Here is a 21,860-nt window from a genome sequence, read left to right on the forward strand (position 1 = left end):
AAGCCGTTAGCAACAGACAGTGGAGACGACAACGGAGACTAAGATGTGAGGTTTGCGTCCCATTTTGGTAGGGAACGGCCTTTAATGGGGAGAAAACCCCGTGGATAGTTGAAGGAAACAACCAAGAAGGGTGTACGCGAGGGGCGACCTGGGCAAAGGCGCTTAGGGAGTGAGTCCACCGCGTGCAGAAAGCACTGGAGAGGCAGGCCTATCTCTGCAAGGACACACACCTCCTTCCCTTTCACACTAACACGAGAGGCCGTAAATTCCTCTCTTGCCGATGAGAGATCTGATAAAAGCCAGGTTATAACATGGACCAGACAGGGGAAAGCCTGTCCCTCCGAATTATAATATTTAAAACTCAGTCCAGTTTGTAAAAACTGTACAGTATGGTGTACAGGTTAAAACATCTGCTTCCTGACTTGCGGGGGGGCGGTAAGGAGGGGAGAACGCGGTGCAAGGGAGAAAAGGGCGGCAAAATAAAGCACTTAAGAAAGAAAGAGCGGGCTAGCGGGAGAACGGGAGACAGCTCAAGAAGCCAATGAATGAGATCTAGACTGCAGCACGTACTCCCGCCGCCCGCATGCGCAGGCGCACGCCGCGTGATCTCGCGGGAAAGAACCGTTGCAGATCCCGGCGTTGCACTCAGGTAGGAGGTGGGGGCAGGCGGGAGTGAACTCTCGCGAGAAGAGGCGTTTGCCGTAGCGGAGCTCTCTGGCTGTGTGTCTTGAGGATCTGGCGCCGGAGCTGCGAACGGTTTGCTGAGCCCGTTAGTGTCCCTGCTGAGACCCACGCCGCCGTCATGTCCCGGTACCTGCGTCCCCCCAACACGTCTCTCTTCGTAAGGAACGTGGCGGACGATACCAGGTATGTACAAGGGAGGCATTCCGGGCCCAAGAGGGGAGGCCGCGGGCGGTCGGAGAGGACCAGTGCGGCGGCGGCGGCGGCGCGCTGGGCCTGCGCCGGGGGAGGGGAAGGGCTGAAGATGGCGGGTTCCGCGCCGGCTTTCTGGCCCCAACTAGGCCGCGCAGCGGGCATAACCGCCGCGTGGGAGCGAGGGCGGCGCCGCTGGTCCTCCCGGGCAGCCGCGGGAGAGCGGGCCGCGTGGCGGCGTTTCGGTCCCCTCCCCCTCCGCAGATGGGGGCCCCTTCCTTCCCGCTTCCTTTCCGGGCGTTCGGCCTCTGCCTCCGCCGAATATCAGCTCCCCCCATTGATTTGAAGTTCACGTTCCTTGGAGTGCACGCCCCCTTGGCCCAGAAATTGTTTTTTTTTCTAGTTAAAAAGAAAAACTGCTTTGCAGTAAAATAACGGATCGGGGGAGGGGAGTGTGGCGAAGCATTTGCTACCCTTTTTGTTGTTGTTGTGTTTTATTTGCGATTTTTTTTTTTTTTTGGTGTTGTAGATGTTTGGATAAAGGGAATGTTGAGATTAGAAATATAAAATTCTTCCACTTAAACGGTACGAACTAGTTCTTCCCATTTCCGGGAAATACTGGCCACCCTTTGAGAACGGAGGTTTAGGAACCCTCTACCATTAGGACGTTGATAGCTAAATTGGATTAATTCTGACCGTCCCTTTGTTCTCGCCAATTCCCTTAATTGCTTGGAGTTCCCGTCAGACTTTTTTGGAAGAGGTCTTATCACAAGATGAGATTTACTTAACAAATAATCACTCTGCACACACAAAAAATTTAAGTAGCCTCGTATGATTTATATTTTTCTGTCTTATCTTTAAGTAGGGCAAGTAAGCAATAGTAATTACTCTAGCGTCTAGGAAACTTTTCTCTTCATGTCATGTTGACATTTATTGAGGAATTATATATGTGACTTATTTATCAAACCTTATCTACTTACTATTAAGTGTGTAACCCTGTCGCTAAAATTTGGAGGTAAAATAAGTGCTTTGTATTTTTTAGAATACTAGAGTTGCTTTGATACTGTTAAAAAAATAGCAATAGTTACGTACAACTCAGTGCTTCTATATTTATGAAAAATGAAGGCTGTGGATAAAAGCAATAGAGATAAGTTGTAATCAGGGTTCCTTAAATGTCTGTTTTCCTGTTGTTAATGTAAAATAATAATAGGTTTTATTATAAACTGCGTTATTATCTTCCAGAATCTTGCATTCTGGCTTTTTTTTTTAGAAAGACGTTGTATATTCTTACTGTTGGCTCTTGATGTTGAGATTTAGAAAGCTTGTTTGTTTCAGGTCACCCAGGAACATAGCACAGTCTCTTTCATTAATTGAGATATTACAGAAAGAAACCTATTTCTTACAAAGAAACTTTTAAAGGAGTGGACTTAAAAATTTGGCATCTTTTTATGATGTTTTAGGTCTGAAGATTTACGACGCGAGTTTGGTCGTTATGGTCCTATAGTTGATGTGTATGTTCCACTTGATTTCTACACTCGCCGTCCAAGAGGATTTGCATATGTTCAATATCCTTTCTTCAGATGGCTGATTAGTGAGGGGTGTTGAAGTTTGAAATTCAAGTTTTTGTAAGAGGTAACATCTAAAAAGTAGTTGTTTTTTTTTTTTGTCTTCTAATAAATGTTTTGTCTTCAATTTTTTCTAAGTTAATTCTGACTCACACATTGCTCTTACTATTTCTTAAAGTTGATCCAAAAACAGTAAAATATTTAAATTCCCATTCATGCTGCTGAAACTCAAATCAATGATTATAATATGTGATTTAAATCTGAATACACTCTGGTTGCTGCCACCTTTAATGTAACTCAAAAGTTAATATGTTCTTGTGCTTAGCAATTAAAGTTTGGTATTCTTGTTTGTTAACTTGAATCACTTGATCAAAAACAAATTGTATAACAATGAGGTAAACTTCTTTAATATTGTCCCCTAATTTGCTGTCCTCTGTTGTTACCTCAGAGAATGTAAAGCTGTACAGTTATGGCGACCCCAAAGAGAAAGCATGAAAGAACCTTTAGAGTAGAGTTCAACACTTAAGGCAAGTAGACAAGCCAAAGACCTCTTAAGGATCAGGCTTGAAGAGAAGGGAGAGTTTGGGAAAAGAAAATATAAAGAAAAGCTGGAAGAAGGACAAGCCTAATGGGAGACAAAGCCTCGCTTTATCTACAAAAGGGGGAAAAGGTTGTTTTTCAAAGTTAAAGATAAAGCCATCTGTCATATTTGGCCAAGCATCTCATGACAAGTCCTTCTGACAAGCACTTAAAGAGTTAAAGGTCAAGATGAAGTTGAATGATGGCCAAGATTAAAGGAGTCATACCTGATGTATCCTACAGAATAACTATTTTCCTTTTTTTTTTTTTCTCATGTTTTGTAAGCAGTTAATTTTCAAAATTATTCTGGTTTGGTCTAGTGACGAAACCTGTAACGATTTACGTGGGCCTTTGATTGTGATGTGGTCTTGTATAAATGCACTCTCTTAGCTTGTGAAGTTAAAGTGTACCAGGATGTAATGTTGTTAAGCTTAAACTCAGCATATTTCTGTTTTGGACCAAGTGGTCAGGTGCCATAGTGTAGCAGGCAGTGCTCTTTGGAGTAGCATGAGGTTCTGGAGTCAAGCCGACTCCATAGAGCCATGCTTAGAGGGCACACAGGTGCATGCACTGGGGACTACTTAGAAACGGCTCTGGTGGTTTTATAAGGTCAGATACACTAGAGATACTGTTTATAGATTTTTTTAAAGGGGCTGCTAGGGGCACACACATACTCCTAACATCTGAAACTTAGCTCTTTGAAACCTGCTGGCCCTGACTGCTTTAGCACATGTGATCAGTTGGCCCAGAATGGGTTGCAGAAGGCCTTATCTTTGGTATGGGTACGTAATCAGGATCTGTGGGAAATTGTTCCTTGGCCCAGAGTTTCAGGTGACATTACTTCCTTCAGTGAGATCATCTTGTGGCAACAAAGGTTTGGGCTGTGGACTTCAGGCTAGGAAAAACTCTTATCGCTTAAATTCAGTGGATCTCTTGAAACTTAGCAGAGTTCTAATGAGACTTAGGCGAAATGCCAAAAGCTGCTACTCCTGCAGGGCCAGTGATCAAGGACAGTTGTGGGAATTGGTTGCAAAGCTCTGTTACAGAGAGGATAAGAGGTATATCTGGCTTGGTTTAAAAAAAAAAAAAAAGTAACGGTACATTCTGGCTTACAATGTTGGCCTGATTTTACCTGGTTTGGGGGTGGCCTGGGAACCAGGATCAGCAGTTTGACTGAAGAGTATGTGATACTTGAGCCAGGAAAGAGTTAACCAAAGGAATCTCAAGGTGAATTATAGCTATTTTTATACACAAAGTTTGTCTGTGGTCTTCAAATAGTTAAAAAGAAATAGGTATCAGGATTTTGCAAAGACCCTGAGTACAGATTACTCCGTAACTGGCATCAGAATGATATTTGTCTGTCCCTGCTGTGGTCCTCTTTTCTATCTGACCCCATTCCCAGAGCTAGCTTTCTCTTAACAGGTCAGGTAGAACCTTGCCATGGTTCATCCAACCCAGGATTCTGTTTGTTGTGTTTTGTTTTTTTTTTGTTTTTTTTTTTTTTGCGGTACGCGGGCCTCTCACTGTTGTGGCCTCTCCCGTTGCGGAGCACAGGCTCCGGACGTGCAGGCGTACCGGGGCACGAACCCGCGTCCCCTGCATCGGCAGGTGGACCCTCAACCACTGCGCCACCAGGGAAGCCCCAGGGTTCTGTTTTTGAGGGTAGCCCTGGAGGATGATAGGCTCTCATTAATAATATTTATACTTCTTGGTCTAAATCCTTTAAGAAGTTATTCTGTCTCAAAGTAGCAAAGTAGTATACCCTTTAAATGAACTTGTTCTTTTCAATTATTTTAGAGCCCAACTGCATTAACCTGGAGGGGTGGTTGATTATAGTGTTCAAGGTTCTAAACTCCTCATCAACCTTTGTCTTTTCATGATGAAAATCTTGTGATTTAGGACTTAAGAAAACCTCTCATTCACTACACATAATAGCCTCACAGAGAGAGAACTGGGACCCTGTTATGGTCTTTAAGTCCTTCCAGAAAAAAAATTGGAAATCTAGCGAGGCAGACCTTTTAGTCTCTGGAATAAATATTAATATCAGTCTTGAAGAGAGTATATCGCTTCAGGGATTTTTTTAATCAGCACTCAAGATCTGCACTCCTCTCAAATTTAAGAAATAGAAATGGACAAGTTAGAATAGTGAATTTTATTTAGTACAGAATGAAAATCCACAGCCAAACGTAGCCTAGCTCCCCTTCAGAAGCTTTTATATCAAACACTGCTCTGAATATGTGCTTGGCTTCTATTAGAATGGTGGTTTTAGGAAAGGAACTAAATTTGGTCAGAATAACTTTGTTGGGGGAGAACAAGGCGCAACAGCCTCTCAGATCAGAAATGGGTACCAGCGGTTCCTGCTTTAGGCTTATAAATATTATCTTGAAATTTCTCAAATTGAAAACCAGTCCCAAACGCACTTCTCTACGGGAAGCTTTATGTTTAGTGTCATGGTTAGGGCTTTCCAGTCCAGGAATCTTTAGAAATGGTCTGTTATTTCTTGGCAGCATGCTTTTATGGTCTGTGCATGGATATAATATGATGTCTTAAGTATTGCTTGGCATTCTCTTAATAGCTACAAGTGGCTGGTGTACCAGTCTTCCCAGTAAGGTGTAATAAGGAAGACAACTAAGTGAAATAATAATGTTAGGGATGTCTGAGAAAAATAGCAAGATTAATTTGAGGTTGATGCTTTCGTTTCTTGTATATTCTGCTTGCTTACACAAGAACTATTGGCATTTGCTTTTTTTCATTTGAAACAAAAATATGAAAAACAGTTTTGGTTTTATTTTAAGAAATTTTTGTTTTAGCATACAAAAACTGACATTTGTTTTTCTTTTTTGTTTTGTTTTATAAAAGTCTAAAAACTCAGGAAAATCTTCTGATGGGATTACTTGGTAGTTCAGCCGTAACAGGCCTTATTTCAGTAATAACTTTATAATATGTATTCATAAGTGTTTTCAAACTCATGCCTTAGGGAGTCACAAGTGCTTTAAATACTCTAAAGTGTTTATAGCTGAATCAACCAACCAGTTAGTGGGGTCTGGTTGAGTTTCTAGAATAATATCGAGAGATTGTGAATTGTTCCAGACTTACCAACTGAACTTTCATTCATTATCAAAGTTTGCAAAACTTCCCAAGCCCCTTAACATTTAGCACATTTGAGGATGTTCGTGATGCAGAAGATGCTTTACATAATTTGGACAGAAAATGGATTTGTGGACGCCAAATTGAAATACAGTTTGCACAGGGGGATCGAAAGAGTAAGTACCTTTATGTCTATATGTAAAATGCATCATTTCCTTTTTTTCTGTATATAGATTTTTTTTTACTTGGAGTATTATTGCTTTACAAAGGTGTGTTGGTTTCTGCTCTATAACAAAGTGAATCAGCTATGTGTATACATCTATCCCCTCCCTCTTGGGCCTCCCCGCCACCACCACCCCCATCCTACCCATCTAGGTCGTCACAGAGCATTGAGCTGAGCTACCTGTGCTATACCACAGGTTCCCACTAGAGATGTGGATGGACCTAGAGTCTGTCATACAGAGTAAAGTAAGTCAGAAAGAGAAAAACAAACATGTATTAACGCATATATGTGGAAACAAGAAAAATCATACAGATGAACCTGTTTGCAGGGCAGGAATAGAGATGAAAACGTAGAGAATGGACGTGTGGACACGAGGGGAAAGGGTGGAGGGTGGGATGAATTGGGAGGTTTGACATAAATACAGATTTTTAAAATTTTCTTTTTAATTTTATTTTTTTATTATTATTATATTTTTTTTGCGGTATGCGGGCCTCTCACTCTTGTGGCCTCTCCCTTTGCGGAGCACAGGCTCCAGACACACAGGCTCAGCGGCCATGGCTCACGGGCCCAGCCGCTCCGCAGCATGTGGGATCTTCCCGGACCGGGGCACGAACCCGTGTCCGCTGCATCGGCAGGCGGACTCTCAACCACTGCGCCACCAGGGAAGCCCTTAATTTTATTTTTTTAGCCGATTTATTTATTTTGTTTTTGGCTGCTTTGGGTCTCTGTTGCTGCGCGCGGGCTTTCTCTAGTTGCAGTGAGCAGGGGCTACTCTCTGTTGCAATGCGTGGGTTTCTCATTGCAGTGGCTTCTCTCGCGGAGCACGGGCTCTGGGCACGCGGGCTTCAGTAGTTGTGGCACGCAGAAATACATCATATTTATACAAATTGTTCTGAGAGTGCTTCTTGGAAGTGTTGTGCAATATGTCTGTCTGTTCAAAACCCAGAAAGATAGTTTTTTAGGAAGATAGAGTATCTTGAATACTTTGCAGAATTTCAGGGTAGACAAAAGGACTTAGAATGCAGTGATCAGAATGCCTGAAATATGTTTGGACTCTTTAAGAAGGTAGATCAGTACTATCAGCTGTGGCATTTTTAATATAATAAGAGTGAAATTGAAAAGAATAAACTTTGGAAAGTTTTGGTTCTCTTGAGCCATTTCCCTTCTGCATAAAGATCATCAAGGTGTAATTGGGTAATTATGTAGGTGCCTGGCTGTAGAAATGAACAGATAGACTGGGAAAGACTATATAAAATTTAGAAAAGATTTTATATTAGTACTTGGTTTTTATTAATAGGCAGGCATACACCAGGTGTTGGCTGCATGCTAATGAGGCATAAGTACAGGCTTTGGGGTCAAATACACCTGGGTTTGAATTCTGGCTCAACTGTTATGTTTCCTTAAGCAAGATGTTAAAAGATAGAGATTAAAATAGCTCCTGGGGGGAAAAAAAGCTGCTAAAGAGAGGGGGAGTACTTAGGTAGACACAAGCTGTTGGTGATTCTGTAGTTCTTGGGTTGAATGATAGGTTCCTGGGTAGTCTGTGTTATTTATACATTCACACACACATGCATAAAGTATCTGCTTCATAGGATTGAATGAGATAACGTAAGGATTGAGGACTGTCCGGGGTGTGGGTATGTCTAAGGCATTCGACAAGTGTTAGTTTTCTTCTGCTTTTCTTTGTCATAGTTTCTCAGAACTGTATAACTATATATTATTGCATTTTGACACTACATATCATTCGTAGGCCACCATTAAGTATTTGGTCATTGTTAATTTTGTTCCTAATGAATGGAAACCATGGTAGGATAATTCCAAATTAGCATATGCTTCAAAAGTCATTTGTATTTTAATTCGGAATTTAAAAAATACTTTCATGGTATATTTTCCTAATGTCGAAGTAGTTGGCATATTTTTGGACAACCAACTAGATGTGAGAGGTCTTTGAAGAAACAAAATAGTTGGGAAGATATTTGAGGGTATTATTTTTAACATAAAACAGTCTTCAGGTAGACTTGCTTGAAAATGAATACCTTTTCCAAGATTAACATTCACAAGTAGCCACAAGATTTGGAGGCATAAAGGAAGGGGATGCAGGAATTTTTCCTATAATTTGGAGGCTTAAATACTACGATTTTAATGTTTGTAAATGTTTCTGTTCTGTGTATTTCATAGCTCCAAATCAGATGAAAGCCAAGGAAGGGAGGAACGTGTATAGTTCTTCACGCTATGATGATTATGACAGATATAGACGGTCTAGAAGCCGAAGTTACGAAAGAAGGAGATCAAGAAGTCGTTCCTTTGATTACAACTATAGAAGATCTTATAGTCCTAGAAAGTAAGTGATGTGTACCACAGAAAAGATTTAGTTTGTTGGCCTTTAATTTTTCAAAATCTTCTTGTATACTGTTAATTATGTACATTGTATGCTTCATTGAGACTAAAAATATTTTCAGTGCTTTATTTTAAAAGTTTTATGGTTCACTTTTTTAATTAGAAACTTGTAAATAGACATGTGTCACTGTTTGCTTTTTCTGATGTACTTTTTAGCAGTAGACCGACTGGAAGACCACGGCGTAGCAGAAGCCATTCCGACAATGATAGGTAAATAACTTTGCTTTGAAAAAGACTATACATTTTTCAATTTCAGAGTGAACTTTTGCTCTAAAAATAACAAATTTGATTAATATAGAATCTAATTTTTACTCTAATTGTATCTCTCCTCTGTTTTGAAAGATTCAAACACCGAAATCGATCTTTTTCAAGATCTAAATCCAATTCAAGATCACGGTCCAAGTCCCAGCCCAAGAAAGAAATGAAGGCTAAATCACGTTCTAGGTCTGCATCTCACACCAAAACTAGAGGCACCTCTAAAACAGATTCCAAAACACATTATAAGTCTGGCTCAAGATATGAAAAGGAATCAAGGAAAAAAGAACCACCTAGATCCAAATCTCAGTCAAGATCACAGTCTAGGTCTAGGTCAAAATCTAGATCAAGGTCTTGGACTAGTCCTAAGTCCAGTGGCCACTGATAGTATAAACCATGATATTTTTAGGCATGTATCATTCATTTACTCATAGTTTGGTTTACTTAAATTATCAGGAATACAATGTTGCAATGATGCTTAAAAAAACACTTGTCAGTTTTCCCTGTACCAGGCAATGGTTATTATTAAAATGATATGCTGTTGAGAAGCCACTCTTAAGAGTCCAGTTTGTTTAATGTTATGGGCAGCTACCAATTTGTGGTGTCTCTGTATATTTTTGTAAAGATTCTCATTTTTTAATGCTTGAGGTATTGGTGAAAAGATGTTGGTTGACCATAATTTGCAACATTGTCTTATTAAAAATAAACTTTCATATCCATATTTGGTAGAACTGTTAACCTAGAAATGTAGCTTGCTAATAAGGTAGAATGATACAAAAGTGAAGTTGTAGCCACCGTACAACACTGACCCGACTAGACACATTTAGGTTCAGGGTGGACCTTTTTGTCTTGTCAAGGTGTCGAGACCCACGATGATAATTTATGACACAGTATGGAATAGTTCTTTTGTTAACCCCACTGTCTCGGGGAATGACGCCAACTGGGTTAAGTAGCATTTTCAGGGAGATGGAGTTTTTGATTGAAACACGGAGCCTTCACTTTTCTGGTTTCTGTGAAGATTTGGAACCATACAAACATCAGAAAAACCCACCTTAAAATTTGGGCAGGTTGATGATGGCAGAAATAATTTTAAGGGGAAAAGAATGCTCTTATGCAGTTACTCTAAACTTTAAGGAGCATTGTTGACCATAATATTGCTTAGTCTTCTTACTGCTGTTAAAAGCAAGTAAAGTGTTTTCAAAGTAGGTTTTGTTTGTGTGTGCACATAGTGTAAAAGGACTGAATTTTGATGCTTAAAGCACTTGGTGTGTGCATTTGTATCAAAATTTGCCCATATCTTATGAAGGAGGCTGTTCTTCACGCCTCAGTTTATTTAATGTGAGGCAAGTAAAAAGACAACACTCCCATTCTACGTGATTCTGTGGTGCCATGAGATTTTAAATAATTCTGGAAAAAACTAATTTTAAGGAAGTCACATCTCGAGGTTTTGACTGATTATCCATGTTAGTACCTGATGAAAATAATACCCTAACTCTTTATAATTTCTAATATCTCTCTGTGAGATCATTTGGGGGCAATAAAAAGTGACTTGACGTGTCCAATCTCATTTCAGAATAAAAGTTGGCATCTTTAAAAATTTTACAGTGCTTGCTTACAGGCATAATAAGTAAGAAATGTTGTGGGAAAACCATTCCTTTTAGAGGGTTACTTTTTTCAATTTTGGTTTTAGTAATCTAGGCCTTGCCTGTAAAGAACAAAAGGTGGTTTTTAAATACTGTTTGTGGAATGTGTTTAAAGGATTGATTCTAGAACCTTTGTATATTTGATAGTATTTCTAACTTTCATTTCTTTACTGTTTGCAGTTAATGTTCATGTTCTGCTATGCAATCATTTATATGCACGTTTCTTTAATTTTTTTAGATTTTCCTGGATGTATAGTTTAAACAACAAAAAGTCTATTTAAAACTGTAGCAGTAGTTTGCAGTTCTAGCAAAGAGGAAAGTTGTGGGGTTAAACTTTGTATTTTCTTTCTTATAGAAGCTTCTAAAAAGGTATTTTTATATGTTCTTTTTAACAAATATTGTGTACAACCTTTAAAACATCAATGTTTGGATCAAAACAAGACCCAGCTTATTTTCTGCTTGCTGTAAATATTTCTAACTTTCATTTCTTTACTGTTTGCAGTTAATGTTCATGTTCTGCTATGCAATCATTTATATGCACGTTTCTTTAATTAAAAGCTGGCATCCTTAACATTTTTAGATTGCTTGCTTACAGGCATAATAAGTAAGAAATGTTGTGGGGAAACCATTCCTTTTAGAGGATTACTTTTTTCAATTTTGGTTTTAGTAATCTAGGCCTTGCCTGTAAAGAACAAAAGGTGGTTTTTAAATACTGTTTGTGGAATGTGTTTAAAGGATTGATTCTAGAACCTTTGTATATTTGATAGTATTTCTAACTTTCATTTCTTTACTGTTTGCAGTTAATGTTCATGTTCTGCTATGCAATCATTTATATGCACGTTTCTTTAATTTTTTTAGATTTTCCTGGATGTATAGTTTAAACAACAAAAAGTCTATTTAAAACTGTAGCAGTAGTTTGCAGTTCTAGCAAAGAGGAAAGTTGTGGGGTTAAACTTTGTATTTTCTTTCTTATAGAAGCTTCTAAAAAGGTATTTTTATATGTTCTTTTTAACAAATATTGTGTACAACCTTTAAAACATCAATGTTTGGATCAAAACAAGACCCAGCTTATTTTCTGCTTGCTGTAAATTAAGCAAACATGCTATAATAAAAACAAAATGAAGGAAATAATGATTAACTGGAATTATTATAGTTTTGAATGAGATTATACAATAACAACGGATTTAGGAATATTTTAAATCAGTGTTGCACTAGGCACAGGTTTTACTTTGGAAATGATAGAACCTGCCAGAGAGGTACATCTTTTACATAGTACTTAAAAATTCCTTATGTAATGTCAGTTGTTTCATTATTGCTTATTAAACCCCTTGGGTTAAATAACTTAGAGGTTATTGGTAGTGTTGAGATACGCATTAAAATGAAATTTGAGTCAGCTAATTTTAAGTTTATATTTTCATTATTAGATGGACCAATAATTCAACTCTTCCCCATCCTAAACAAGATGGATTGGGCCTTATGTTTATGGCGTGATTTAAAATATTTTTGCATTGAATGTTCGTGAGCACTTAATATTAAGTGATAATCACTGTGGGGAACTGGTTTAGGTGTTTTGTGGTTTGAGTTCAAGCTGCTTTATAAAGACAAGTATAGCTGATATTTATTGAGTATTTATGATGTGCCAGACACTGTTCTAAAAGCTTTATGTGTTAACTCATTTACTCATCACGAGACCCTATGAGAAAGATACCTTTATTTTCTCGTGTAACAGATGATAAGGAAATGGAGGCACAAAGAAAAAGCAATAAAAGGCAGATCCAGGATTTGAGCTCAGCTGGATCCTTACATGTTGTTTTTTTTTTTTAATGGATTGTACTTAGAGTAGATTGGGGAAATAGCCCGTTTAATTTTTCTGTCTGTATAGAATTAGAAGTAATGGTTTCGTTTTTATTTTTTTACTTGTGTCACTTATTTTTAGACTCATGCTATTTTCTTGAGAACCTTATATGTTATTTCTAAAGTGACATACCTAAATAACATAGCTTCAAAGGGACTATTTTATAGTTGAACCCATGATAGATAGGATCCTACTGATACTTAAGGATCCTTATACAGGGCTTTAATGTTGGGTTACATAATTGAGTTCCATAATTATTGAGTATCTACTGTGTGTCTGGCACGGCTCAGTATTGGAGTAGAACATATCAAGACTCAAGTGAGAGCTGACACTTCACCTCTCGTTTTGCTTAAGATCTGTCTGCATTTTTTTTTTTTTTTTTTTTTTTGAAGCCAAGTAAGCAAGAAGAATAATGACAGATAATGCTTCAGTGAGAAAGGAAAGGTGCTACATAGAGTATGAGCTGTTAAGTTACAACCCAGGGAAAAGACCTGGGAACTATTATACTATTCTCTTGAAAATTTGGCCCTGTAAGCTGCTACATCCAGTTCAACTAACAAAATCCTGTATACCACAGAGAAGAATAAAGAAAACCAAACTGACAAACATCCTTCTTTTATTTAAGACCAAACTGCAGCTGGAATACCCAGTACAGTTCTGCTTACTACACTTCAAGAAAGATCTGAGAAAGCGGAAAAAGAACCAAAGAAGGGCAGTTCAAGCGACCAAAGGGTGGGTGGAAGGTGCTGCAGTATGAATACTGTACGAATATTTTGACTCTGGTCTGAAAAGATAAAAGAATGTTATCGAAACTACATGGAATAATTGAAGTCCCTTCAAGTTTGAAAGTAAGCATTTTAGGACAAATAAAAGGAAATTCAACTTTGTACTTGTGGAAACTAATCCCTAAATCTGAATAGGTTTATATTGATTCATGGGTAACAGGTCCATGTTAAATTGGAAACTAGGATGTTTGAATATCAAGGAAGACAGCCATAGTCTCTTAACAGTGCCTCTATTGGTCTGTCTCAAACTGAATTGGGTGAGAAAAGGTATGGTCCAATATAAACTTGCTTATCTCTTAAAATCAGTTGTTTTTGCTATTGGCAAATCTTGCCTTTGTTTATTCCAGTGCCAGTGTTTTCTGCTTAATGGTTTGCTTTGTTGGCATCTGAGTTTCCTTACTTGTATGCCACATGTGGTTTACATCTTCCTTAAACACTCTCCCACATAAATTCCAATTATACTTGACATCCAGCTAAGAGGGTCCATCTCTTCTCACCTCTTTCCTAGTCAGTATATTCAGCAAACATTTACTGAGCCCTTACTGTGGGCAAAAATTGTACTGGGTAATTGGGGAGAAAAATAGATAAAATTCACTTAATAAATGTCTACTGAGCACAATCCAGTGAATCATTACAGTGTGGCCTCACTGTTTTGAGGTGTATTATTCATAATTATTTTACACCATTTATAGCCCATGTAATTATAAAACCCAATATACTATCAAAGATAAGTAATTTTGTGGTTATTTGCCATTTAAAAGTATCCAGTATTTGTTTTCATCCCATTAATACAAATAATGAGAAAATGATTTGTTTTAATCTGTAATAAACTGATTTATTGTGCAGTGACTGTAATATACTAGATTTATATATAATGGTTAACTCTGCCTCCTCAAACACGTTAGGAAACAATCCCCAAAATAAGTATTTAACTTTGCATCAGATGTAAAGCAGACTCTGGGTGCTATAATTAGATTATTTTGAGGCAGACAGCTGTTATTCCCAACTGATATAGTATGTTCTGTAATTGAGAAAATGTTCACCAAATATACTTTCTAGCGATTTACATGTACATTTTATAGGGGACATGTTCTGTGTATAGTGAATAAATAACTTTTATAGTATCACAAAATGTTTTGGATTCCTTAGTTCCTTATTAGGATATGAAGTTTATCTATACATTGATTTCATCACTTGCATATTTGGTTTTTGTCTTTATTTCTGCCACATTTAAAACTTTTTGTGTAAAGTTACTCATCTAAAAATACAGAAGTGTTTAAGCCTTTAATTTATAAAGATTTTGAAAGTATAGCAGAATATACCTAAGGGAGATACGAAATGGAGGTATTTTTACCCATTTTTTCAAACTTGCCCAAGATCACACAGCAAGTAAGTGGCAGATACTAGATAAGTGTCCAAGGTTTTTCATTTGGTTCATCTTTGGTTTTTTTTAATCAAATGGGGAAATTTTATAACAATACAATTAATATAATGGAATCTAGAGTTCACTTAGAGGGAAGATTTAATAGATTTATGAAAATAATTGCAAAAAGTATTTGTAACTTGCTTGGATGGAAAAGGGATTAAATGTAATCCAAGATCTCAACAGCTGTTGACTCACTTTCCAGCCTGGCTTTCCAAATTTCAATCTCGTATTGCATTTTGACCATATTCCTGTTTACAAAATCCTGAGATAATTTTGAAGTGGGGAGGCTGTGACTTGAACAGCACAGTGGAAGCTCAGGAATAAAATAACAGTGTTCAACTAGGTGGTCTGTCAGAGCTTTTAGGAGTCCCAGGAGTGAATTGTCCTCACTGATGAAAGAAGTCAGCAGCCTATTCATCTTCAACTACTGACATCTGTGAGACATAGCTAGCTGCTATGGAAAAGGATCTTTTTGGGGGTTTTTTCCCTTTGTCCCTTCCTCCAGCAGTGTCGGTTATGTTCATTGTGTTGTTTCTATGTATTCCTAACAGTTGTTTCACCCTTATGTTAAAGATGGGGGATTCCTTTTTTATTTGGAGTACAAAGCAAGGCATGTAAATTCATTTTGTTGACAATTGACAGAGTAGTTTGTAAAGAAGTAAAAGGCCTCTTTGTGTCGTTTGTTGTAGAGCACATCTCTGAATGCTAGATAATGAAATAAACTGGTCTAGGATCCAAAAAATCTTGGATTTTTTTTTTTTTTTTTTTTTTTTTAGGTTTAGTTCTACCTGACAGATTTGTGGCTGGGTAGGCTTTCCTCATTTGTGTAAGAGGAAGAGGTTTGAGATGTACTCTATCCCACTTGGTTTACAAATTGCCTATGAGACAAACACTAGAAAACTAGTGTTCTCCTTCAGTTTTTTTCCCACCTTGTGCTTGCTTCTGGGATGAAGAGAATTTACCAGAACTTAAGTGTAAAGATAGGTTATGGGCTCAAGATTCCATCGTACTATACGCTGCCATCAAAAAGATACAAGTTTAAATTGTAACACTGACAAGGCTCGTGCTATGGCTGACTGCAGCCCTACAGGGTAGATGAGCTCTAACAACTCTTTGGTTCTTACAAGTACGATTTGAGAAATTCATGTCAACCATACTTCCTGTACACTAACCATAACTTTATTAGTAGCTTTCTAAGGTGTGAGATATCAATACGATTATTAACTTTAGCTATTAAAAATTTTTGTAGTTAAAGCCAATGTGCTCTTAATTCTCTGAACACTTTTACCACTGGAGTCAATCCCAAACCAAAAATCTAGTAATATACTGTATTTACATGTATACATCAAAACCTAACATAAAGGTGCTTGGGATGAAAATTGTTGAATATAGTGGGATTCCAGTGCGCAGTACTGCAAAGAACTGGGCAATTCTTGCCACTGTTAATAGAAATTACACTGGGAATAAACAGGAAAAAAACTCATTCCAAATCAGTTTCTTCTAACAGTTTGCATGAGAAAATACAGCCTGGCCCTGGGATTCACTGCTTGCTTGGTGTAGAAATTAAAAAGATTTTTCTTGAACTAGTTTAAGCTATCCTATCATTTGGAACTTACAGAAAGCCAGTTTAGTTTTTTTTTCTCCTCCAAGGTCCCCTTGTGAAAACATTATAGAAAAAAAAACTTGCAGAATTTCTCAAATTGACAAGAACTCTTGTGTTTATCTAAGTCATCTTAAAATGAAAATGTAGAAGAGGGAGACAGGCGATTAAACCTGCTTTATTCAATTTGGTATGAGATGAATTCAGAAGCTTTATGTAAGTTTCCAAAGTAATATTCTGTGGCCTTTTACTGTTAGCCCTGCTGGGAGGAGGAAGCCACAGTTGCTTTTTTAGTGGTATAGCTGCTAATCCAAATGTCTGTATCAGTTAGTTAGCAAATTGGTTGCCTCTTAAAACCAACGGTCCTATTGTATTTCAGTAGGATTAATTAATTATGTGCATTCTAAGAATATTACATAGTCATAACAATCTTTTATACAATAAAAACAAGACACGGGAAAACAATTTTATTTTTTAATTTCATGCTTCAAATTCCTGTATGTACATTAAGTACTATTATATAAACTTGCCTTTAGGATATCATTATTTGATATGGGCAATATTATCTCACCTGAATTTATTTGGAGAAATACAACTTACCCATTCTGCTTAAAAGTATCAAAAAAGCTGCCAAATGAGAAAAGAGGGCACCTACAATCATATTCTAAATAGACCCCCCCCACACTTTCCTTTTAATTTACTATTGGGTTGGCTATCATAATTAGCGCTTATCTTTAAGGTAAGCAAAACATGTTATCATGGTATTAGGCAAGAAATTGCATCTTTTTGCAATGAGTGGTCCCCTGGGTTGCACCTGTTGAACAAAAAAAAAACCACTGGCATTGTACACTATACTCGTAGGTTACACAAATTGCTGAAAGCCAAAATGACTCTTTTAAGAGGAACCCCTTAATAGTTAATCTTTGGGCTTAAGAAATTAAGATCCCATACTGCATTTCACATCTCTCAAAAATAGGAAGTGTTTTAGCAGCTTAAAACCTTTTCAGTTATATAAAACTTCTTACACTAGGATTTACTTTGAAATATAGTTTACAGCAAGATCAATTATAGTATACTACAGTGGCACTTCAGCACAAGAGCAAACTTTAAAAACAAGGTTTTTTTGGACCTTTAAAATTAGGCCATAGTATAAAAAGAGTCCATGTCTTACATTCAGCAAATTCATACTAAAATATTCTATTTTTGTAGGATAAATGCCAACAAAACTTTACATATGCTACAAGTTTATTACATATATTTACATGGCTCTTTCCTAGGTATGTAAAACTTTCACATTATACAGCTCCCAACTTTAAACAAGCTTTGCAGGGATGATTTGAAGCCAGATCACTGTCAGAATAGCTCGTGCAGTGCCATAATACTAAAATGTATTCTGAAAGCTACTCGGTGAACACCGAATACTATTTCTATAAAAAATGGTTTCGGTGCATTTGTTGGCAGACACCTATCCACTGCATGTCAGTAACAGGGACAATGGGGTATACTGTTTCATTCTAAATAGCCCCTCGTGCCCTTTCCGCATTCACCACCGTACAGTTCACTAAAATACAACTATACTCTTAAAAAAAAATTCACATTTTCTTTTGGCAGTGCATCAGATTGTTGGCATATTACTGGTTTAGGTGTTTCTAGGACATTAAACTTTCAAATATTCAACTAGTTTTCAACCCCTGTTATGTCTTAACTGGATGCTTATAATCACATTTACCAGATCTCAACAAGTCAATCCGCTGATCCATGAATGATAATCTTAAATTACTATTTTCCCCCAACAGGCAATAGAAAAAGTTGATTCCTTTACCATTCCCCAAATCTAAACTTGACTGGTTTCACTTGAATGGTTACTCAGTTGAGAACACTTATATGGATATGAAGTACAATTATCAATAATTTAGTTAAGTTGCACTGATTCTGCCATCACAGTGCACATAACACACAAAACAGTTAAGTCTAATTGTATTTTCTACGTTAATTAGCAGTTTTACAGATTAAATTCCCTAGTGAATTTGGTCTGAGACAATTGCCAATTATCCTTAAATATGACTAAATTTAAACACATTAATACTTTCATTTTATACCTGTACTTTAAGTAAGGTTTTAAGTTGAAATGTCATTATTTCTTTATCAGAAGGATTAAAGGAAACAGGAACCCAGTGGCTTGGTGGTTTAGGAAGAACACTTGGTGATGGCGGCTCACTAAATTTGGCTCCAGCATAGTTCTGATTAGTTTGAGACTTAAAAAGTAAGGTGGGACTTGATAAGCTAGAGTTCCAGTTTTGATTATTTGGAAAATTTTTGTTCTTCCCCCCACTTTGCATGGCCTGCCATGCAGCTGCTGATGAATTATAGGTATGTCCTCTTTCCTTTTTCTTATGAACAATCTTCATCTGGGAATTCTGATCCTTGGTCTTCTGTCTACTAAGCTGTTGTTGGTTCTTACTAACATTTCTAGACTGAGGGGCTGGAATGTTATACCTCTCTCCACCACCCATCTTCAGCTTCTTTGTCACCTGTAAGTGAATGCAAACAAAATATTGAGTAGAATTCCACTTCAAGTAGTACAAAACTTTTAAGAAACTTCAATAGCTCCAATTTGTAACTCCAGAAATCTTGCGTAAGACTCAAATACATGCTATTCAGCTGCTTTAACGTCACTCTACTGTTCACACTTCATTACATGCACTTTATTACCTTCCTAAGAGAAGTGAGCTTATCCACAAATCTGAATAATCCTCTATTTAAAAATAAAAACAGTTTAGGATGAGTCCATCATAAAATGCCCCATTACAACGGGAAGTTTTTGATACCTTTCAGTCTGCTTTTCAGATTGCAGGATTTTCACCACCTGTCCTCTTCCTTGCTGCCACGCCCAGGATAATAGGTGTTGCTTTCTGATAGATCCTTTCCTTTGTCTCAATACAGAAGTTTTCATGGGCCGATCTGCTGAGTTCAGCCTAGGAGCTGAGGCCAACATCTGAGTCTCCTCAGCACACAAGTTTGAGAGAAGTCTTGGCTAGAAAAGCGAATATTTCATTATTTCAATTCAAAAACACAGGAGAAAGTGATCGTTTATATTTACCACAGAAACAAAGAGTGACTACTTCTGAACTAAAAGGCAGAAAATAAAGTCTCTAAAGATGGATTTGACCTTGTAACTGTCATCATTTAAAAACCCTCGAGATCAGGAAACCCTGAGGAATCTGGGGAGGGAAATCCCGCAACAAGCTGCATCTTTTTCCTAGGAACCTTTCAGATTCTCACACGGATTTTGTGACCAAAATGTTAAACCACGGAAGCATTAACCTTTACAGCCATGCCAAGAAATGGGCTTAAAATCTTTCCTAAAGACCATGTTTTGAAAGTCCCACCAGAATTTCCCAGTCTTTGGACACATCACATATCTGTTTTCACAAAGCCTCCTCTCCCAACGTGTCTACGTCATGCAGCTCTTCCTTTGGTTATGAACTCTTGACTCCTCCCCGTCTTAAAATAAGTTTCACAAGCCGTAACAAGCGAAGTCAGTTCTTAAATACAAAAAAATGCCTCCCTATCGTGAACATTAAACATTAGAGATTTCATTTGATATTCCAAGAAACCAAGTTACCGAACAAATAAGAAGCCCTCTTCTTTTCGAAAAGGTGAGAGGCCCTTCCAGACTATGTTAACAGCCCTAAAGAAATTAGTTCCCGGATCGTCAGTCATTCCCAACGCGAGCCCGGAAAGTTCGGTTCTGCCGACGGAGCTGGGCTTCCGAACGGCTCAGCGTTCCTCGAGCCCGGTCCGGGAACCCGCTCCTCTGGGCCGCTCGCGCCCGCCCGGCCTCAGATCTCGCCTCCTTCCCCCAACAATGGGGAGCGCGGCCGCCAACATGGCCGCACCCGCCGCGCCGCCGCCACTCACCGACTTCGAACCCGGGACTACGGCGGCGGCGGCTCCTGCTCGGCGTCGAAGCCCCCCTCCCCTTCCAGGGAGAGACGAGGCACGGAACGAGCGAAGCCCACGAGCACCGACGACACAGCTGCAGGCAACCTCAGCGTCCCGACCGACCTTCCCCTTCTGCCTCTACCGACAAAATGGAGGCGGTGGTGAGCGCTAGAGCGGGGCCGGGGGCCGCGGCGGCCAATCAAAACACGCCTTTGCGCGGCCCGGCCAATGATACGCGGGCCGACGCCTGTTGCTGGGGCCCGACGGGGCCGGGGGAGGGGAGGTGGTTGCGGCCGAGGGTTTGAAATCCTCCCCGAGAAGAGCATGTCGGGAACAACCGCCGCGCCCCCGGGTGCCGTTCCTCCGCCGGCTACCGGGTGACACCGGCCTCTCCCGGAGGTGCCCACCGGGCTCGCCCGGCACTACAGAACACGGCCAACGCCACCCCCTCGTGGCGACTCCGGGGCCCGAGCCCGGCGCTCCGGGGAAGGGGCGTCAGCCGCCCGCCAGGGCAGCGGCTTTCACCCGGGCTGCCCGGCTCGCGGGGCCCGCGGCCCTTGGAACCCGATGGTTCCCCGCCGTGGGGAGTCAGCGAAGGGGCTTTGAGTTCCCGGGTTAAGTTCACCGAGCCGTGTACCCGATCTCTTATTGATGGAAGGTACTCCAGCAAGTTGATTTCTGAAGCTGGCCCTTGGCCACTTAGTCCTGACACTCCTGTCACTCTGTTCCCCGGCTACGGGGACTTCTTTGCAGCTCTCCAGCTTGCGGTTCCCTCTTGTCCTCCCTGCCCGCAGCCTCGAAATTCTTGAGTAGTTGCCTCCCTTGTGAAGGCGTTTCCGACACAGGTGCGGATCAAGTTAATCAGTTCCTCTTTTGTGTCCCACTGGTCCTGAACTTCAGTCACACGGTGTGGTGGCTACGTGTCTGCCCATCCCCCCCCCCACACACACCTCTTTCTCCGAGCGCAGAGCACACTGTAAGCGCACAAGAAAAATCTGTTGCGAGAATGGGGCTCCCTTATTCCCCTTTCTGCCCAGTTTGTTAAGTGAAAGCGGGGAGAAAAGATAGAGTTCAGTTGGTTATGCCACCAAGGTGCAGGGAAGAGGAAAAGGGCAACTTCTTTGGAGTAAATGGATAGCAACCCAGAGTTTGTGTTTTAAGGAACACCAATTTCTATGAACATGTACGCATTTTTGTTACAGGATTTATACGTACTTTTTATTTGTTACAGGATTTATATGTACTTTTTATAAGTCCCACATAATTCGTTTTTTAATCTTCAGTTTTTCTGCTACCATCATCCCCCACCCCTGTGTTCTTGTAGCCATGAACCTTAATTAAGTTTCTTAAGAAAACGAATTTAAAAGAGGAGTTTGTTAATCAGTTTGGTGAAATGTGTAGAATAAAAAAGATATTTTTGAGCATGGGACTTTCAGCTGCTAATCATTATAGTCAAGTAAGATGTACATAGTACATCCTTACTGTACGACCTTACTGAAAGTGTAATCTATTTCCTAAAAAATTCAAGAAGCTGGCTTAGACATCCAGCCAGATTACAGCCAGGCTGTATTTAATGGATCCAAGACTTTGACTTAAGAAAAGACCCTTACATTATATTTTTTAATAT

The 21,860-nt window shown here is 39.2% G+C and overlaps 1 protein-coding gene and 1 non-coding gene across 8 annotated transcripts; one reads left to right on the forward strand and one right to left on the reverse strand.

The window, feature by feature from the left end:
- Positions 1-668: 668 nt before the first annotated feature.
- SRSF10 (serine and arginine rich splicing factor 10) lies at positions 669-19,320 on the forward strand. 7 transcript variants are annotated; one of them, XR_003679166.2, is made up of 8 exons: positions 675-867; positions 2,334-2,438; positions 6,177-6,280; positions 8,506-8,668; positions 8,881-8,934; positions 9,067-9,168; positions 13,103-13,325; positions 19,232-19,320. XR_003679166.2 is itself a non-coding variant. In XM_024125332.3 (7 exons), the coding sequence occupies exons 1-7, from the start codon at positions 803-805 to the stop codon at positions 13,161-13,163; spliced, it is 654 nt and encodes a 217-aa protein (XP_023981100.1). In that variant the 5' UTR covers positions 675-802; the 3' UTR covers positions 13,164-14,394. The 7 variants fall into 7 exon arrangements, 6 of the variants coding, with proteins under 6 accessions (XP_007121160.1, XP_007121163.1, XP_007121162.1 ...); XM_024125332.3 differs by lacking the exon at positions 19,232-19,320 and having other exon boundaries at positions 13,103-14,394; XM_007121098.4 differs by lacking the exons at positions 13,103-13,325; positions 19,232-19,320 and having other exon boundaries at positions 669-867; positions 8,884-8,934; positions 9,067-11,078.
- Positions 17,891-20,395, reverse strand: LOC102975696 (uncharacterized). The gene is made up of 3 exons (XR_008616912.1): positions 20,210-20,395; positions 19,117-19,322; positions 17,891-18,819 (listed from the first exon to the last, which is right to left on the reverse strand). It is a non-coding gene; the product is annotated as an uncharacterized protein (transcript).
- Positions 20,396-21,860: the final 1,465 nt, after the last annotated feature.

This window comes from Physeter macrocephalus, chromosome 3 (genome assembly GCF_002837175.3).
Source record: "Physeter macrocephalus isolate SW-GA chromosome 3, ASM283717v5, whole genome shotgun sequence".
Lineage (NCBI taxonomy): Eukaryota > Metazoa > Chordata > Mammalia > Artiodactyla > Physeteridae > Physeter > Physeter macrocephalus.